The following is a 5104-nucleotide window of genomic DNA, read 5'->3' as shown; positions in this document are numbered from 1 at the left end:
TTCAACGAATGCGTCGCCGATTTCATTTTTAATTTGCGTTATTTCAGATTTTCACGATCATAGTTAGCTTAATCCTCCCATATCAACAGATAAAGACACTACAATTGATTGGTATAAAAGTATTAGCTATTAGCATACACAAATAAATGTACATAAAAAAAGCCCCAATGATTTTGCTCCCTTTTCATGAGTTTAATGCTATCACAAAAATTGAGGCCTAAGCAACCACCAATACACAAGAAAAGATTACCCCCCCCCCCCCCCCCCAAAAACAATGTACATCATACATGTATATATATGCACCAACTCTTAAAGCATTTGTGTCACACTAATGCACAAAGCAACCTACAACTATACAATGAATTCTCTACTTGTTTTCCTTAGTTTTCTAACTATCATTTCCCTCACCACCACAAAAGCTCAAGAAAGAGCACCTCATGGGCTCGTTTACGAAAACCCAATGGCATTCTCGCCATCCGCCTACAACTTCTTCCATCCTAAAACAAACCCACCAAGCATTCATGGCTCGTGTGACGAGTCCAGTTGTGCACCGTTGCCCATGGCAGCAATGGTGCAGTCGAGTCTAGCAGAGGAAAGTAGACCAAGGAATGACAAGAGTGAGGATAGGGTTGGAGCTGGAGCCATTGCGGGTGTAATGTTTGGTTTTATATTTGTGGTTCTTTTAGCCATGGGTGTGTTCTATGTGGTGACCAATCGTAGAGGTTGCTCAAAGGGTGAAAGTACGATTCTACCCTCGGTTTGATTTGGTCATAGATAAGAGCATAATTAGTTTAGTAGATTATTATTATGTAATTTCTGCCATTGTCCATTTCTTGTTTTTGTTTTCAGTTTAATTTGAGATGTAACGTATTTATTAGTAGTAATTAATGCATGTTTGTGTGATTTTAAAAGATTGGAAATTAATTAACAAAAAAGAGGTCCCTGTTAACTTTCTCACGGATCCTCTTGAAGAGATTTTTATTAGTAATTATTTTAAATAGTTGATCACTCGAAAATTTTAATATTGCAACCATTTTATATGATTATTTTATTAGTATTTTCTTAACTTTTTAGATAATTTTCATAATTGAGTGATTAATGTTTCGACAATTCGTGTGAATCTGAAAGTAATTAATAGTTGTATTATTGAGATCATTATAATTTAATAATCTAAATTATGGATTCATAGGAAGGGAAAACGATCAGCAATATGGGCTTTGCTTTGCTTAAAGGGCCAGCAAAGGTGATGAAATAAATATAAATAGTATTTAAAAGTATATGTATTCATGGCATATGTGTGTGTGTAATTATAGTGTGATACCCTCTTTTGGCTTTGTATTGGCCTTCCACCATTATTACAAGCGGGAACAACATGATCGACCTCAAAGATTGGAAAGTAATGAATAGTTGTATTATTGAGATCATCTTAAAGGCCGAATCGGACAAAGTTGTTAAACACGAGAAAGCTTGTTTAGATAATCAACATGTCTTTCTACCATTTGCCTTTGATACACTTGGTTTCCTGGCCCCAGAGGCTGTGAAATTTTTGAGTAGGGTTCAACGCGTCGTACACGGAACCTCTTCAGCTTCTAGGTCCCAAAACTTCGTTTTTAGCAGGATTGACTTTGCTATTCAAAAGGGGGTTGCGGCGCAGCTTGTTGCCCGTTTGCCTGTCACTCTATTGTAATCGTTTTATAGTAAATTATAATGAAATTTACTTTAAAAAAAATTAACAAAAGAATTTATTCGGTTTAGGATGCATCAAGCCATAAAATGCGACTGTTGGGTTGGTATAACCAACGGTTAAAACTGTTTTATGATTCTTGAAGAATAAATGTCACAGAAACAATGGTCGCGAGTGGGGTCGGCCTATTTGGACTCTTTTAATCTTTAAAGTTTTATAAACGTAAAGTGTTTTGATCTATTGTGTAGTTGAGTAGACCCAATTCCCCAAATTAACATTTTATATAATTTTTTGAATTAATCCAAGTGTACACAACAATTTTATAGATCTACATTACAATTTTTCCACCAAAAGAACTATTTGTTTTTCTTGTTTAAACAATCAAAACCGGTAGACGGTACCGTTTCATTACATGTCCTAAAATACATACATATTGCTAATACGTTCTTTTTCATGCACTTTGTTGATTATGAATATATATGGGAAAATGGATGTTGAAGATTTTTATAACGTGAAGAAATTTTATGGATAAATTTGTATTTTAGTTAATTTTTTTAAATTTAAAACATTTTCAAACGTTCAAGAAATAAATAGGGAAATTGGATTTTAATAACTCAAAATATGACCTATTGTCCAATAACAACAATTCATACTTACATTTTGATCAATGATAATATCAACTTTTACTTTTGTTGTCAAGAACAATCTAGATGCAAGTCAAGTTTAATTCCATGGTGATTATGTTACAAAGATTGTTCTTAAAAACACACGTGAAAGTTAAGATGAACAACATTTAAAGTGCAAATATGAATTATTAGGCTAAGGGATATACACCAGTGGGCAACCCCCACTGTTCCTAGGTGACAGTCATATGGCATTCACCCCTTCACCGGTCTCACTTGGAACACCGCCCCCCTTTACCGGTCACGCGTGACCTGAGGCTACTGATGGCGCTCATTCACGTCAGTAAGCATTCGTGGTGGGCCCCATTGTATTGTTGGGCAACGGCACCTTAAAAAAATAAAATTGTTTTTATTATATATATTAATCACATTAACCTATTTCAACACATTTCAAACCATTTCAACATATATTTACCATTCTTCTCTTTCATATTTCAACTAATTTCAAACACATTTTAACTCAAAATGGATCCCAACTTTATCCCGGAGGTAGCTTTTTAGTTTATGGTTTATATATTTTTTTTAATTAATGTAATCGGTTTCACTTTTGAAATTTATGAATTTTAATTTATTTTATTAATTATTATAATTTTAAATATAAAAATTATATTAAATAAAAATGAAATATAGTTAATGTGTGAAAATATTGAATTATATGAACATAAATACTTTAATTTAACAGTGACATATCTGATGAATAGTATACGTTACGCCCCAATGTATATAATCCATCGTCAGTTAGGTATGAATAGTATACGTTACGCCCTAATGTATATAATCCATCGTCAGTTAGGTGTGACATAAGTAACTATCAATAAATTGTCTCTAATAAATTAGAAAAAACAATTACCATATATTGTCAATAACTAATCAAGTATGAAAAATAATTGTTATAAACAATGTTTCAAAGAATAAGTAATACTCCATTGTTCTTACAAATATTCAGTTGATAATATATGTTGGGTTGCTTGAGTATATTATCAGGTAAACGGGGCAATGACATCGGGTAATTATGTCGGGTAGTTGGGCATATTACAAAACTCGTACCCGTAACAAACCCAAACAAAATTTTAAAAGCAATCCCAAACACGTCTCTACCATATGGAACGGGTGTTACGTTTCCCAATGGAACGGGTGTTACGTTTCCCAATGGTTATGAATTTTGAGTTCCATGGGGTTTGGATTTTAGTGCCATCCGTATATATTAGTTTTTTTAAATATCAATGTATATTATTTAAATTTTAAAATTTTAGTAGTCGGGTTAATGTAATGGTATTAACTTATTTAAAAGTTGTTAATTTTTATTTGACTGTACCAATCATATTTTTATTTTAATCTTTCATTGAATCACCAGTATATGCTTTTCTTTTTAATCTTGAAAACTTAATCGTTAGACTAACGTGATGATGTCAACTTATTTAAAGGTCATTAATATTGAATTTTGAAAATTTAGCCGTTATATATCTACACTAGAGTTTTTTCTAACATACACTATTTTGAATTTTGGAAATTTAGCCGTTTGATTAACATAATGATAACAACTTATTTAAATTTTATTAACTTTATCCCATAACTTAAAGCGTTATATTTTATTAGTTTTTTTAAACAACAACGTATACTTTTTGAATTTTGAAAATTTAGTCGTTGGTTAACGTTAATGATATCAACTTATATAAATACCATTTACTTCACATCCGACTTTAACACAAGTAGTCTATCTTTCGCTCACCATTTCTAACGCTAGCATTGCACAAGTTATTTGCCTCATTTTCACTCCCTTTGTACAAAAGTTTCTTGATTTTTTTTTCCGTTTTTATCCTCTTCATCTTTGTTGAATTTGAGTATCCACCTTGTTCAACTGACGCTTACAACTCTAGAATCTAATCCATTCTCCAAATGCAAGTTGTATGAAGAAACTTGCGGATAGAAATCAATCCATGGCCAACAAAGTCTTTAAAGAAAAACTCAATATTCATCCGAATATTTGCAATTAACATACGTATGGATATATTACTAGAAGATCATTGGAGTTCGGCTACAGGCTTCGGGATCTACTATCTGACCCGGACATCAGTAACATACTAGACGAAAATATAACGAGTCATCAGTATCTCTCTATGGCGTTTAATTCATCTCTTATCTTTAGGGTTTCATCACAATTGATGAAACTTAGTCTTTAGAAGTTTCACATGGTTGTTAAGTTGTATCTTTATATAAGTAGTAGTACCACTGTAGGTCTGTAGTATTTTTTGTTCTACAATTGTATTGGCGACTATTTCGAATCTTACCACATTGTTAATGATTGGGTTTTTGGTACTAATTACAACTGTAAGCTTTCATGATTTTTATTGTTTTGTGTATTTATTTTCATTTGATGAGTGCTTGTGACATGATCACTCTATATGTGTATAATTGTGGAATAAGAATACAAAAAATCACTTTGGATCATTCCAATAAAGTTGAAGTCGATTACTCAAGTCACTTGTTGGATCGGCAATAGTGAAGTGATGGTTATGCTGATTGGTCAGAGTTATCGGTTACCTATTTACTTCATTACTACCGTTGATTATCTTTTTTTTTTAAATCTTTAATAATAAAAAAAAGGATCCGATTACAACAGAGATGTAGGTAAGCGGGCAACAAGCTGCACCGCCACCCCCCTTTTAAATGGCAAACTAGATTATCTTTATATGGATACATGATTATCATATTAAGTTTCATAACGTATCGATAAATG

The 5104-nt window shown here is 32.2% G+C and overlaps 1 protein-coding gene across 1 annotated transcript; it reads left to right on the top strand.

Annotated features, from left to right (window-relative positions):
* Positions 1 to 358: 358 nt before the first annotated feature.
* Positions 359 to 763, top strand: LOC143598573 (uncharacterized). Its single transcript, XM_077076762.1, has one exon. It carries the CDS (start codon positions 359 to 361, stop codon positions 761 to 763), a length of 405 nt encoding a protein of 134 aa, XP_076932877.1.
* The last annotated feature ends 4341 nt before the right edge of the window (positions 764 to 5104 follow it).

This window comes from Bidens hawaiensis, unplaced genomic scaffold (genome assembly GCF_021521415.1).
Source record: "Bidens hawaiensis isolate Kalapana, Puna unplaced genomic scaffold, B.hawaiensis_p1.1 tig00050523_1, whole genome shotgun sequence".
In the NCBI taxonomy this organism is placed as follows: domain Eukaryota; kingdom Viridiplantae; phylum Streptophyta; class Magnoliopsida; order Asterales; family Asteraceae; genus Bidens; species Bidens hawaiensis.
Note: the sequence above shows the minus strand (reverse complement) of the source record. Positions and strands in the feature narration are given on the sequence as shown.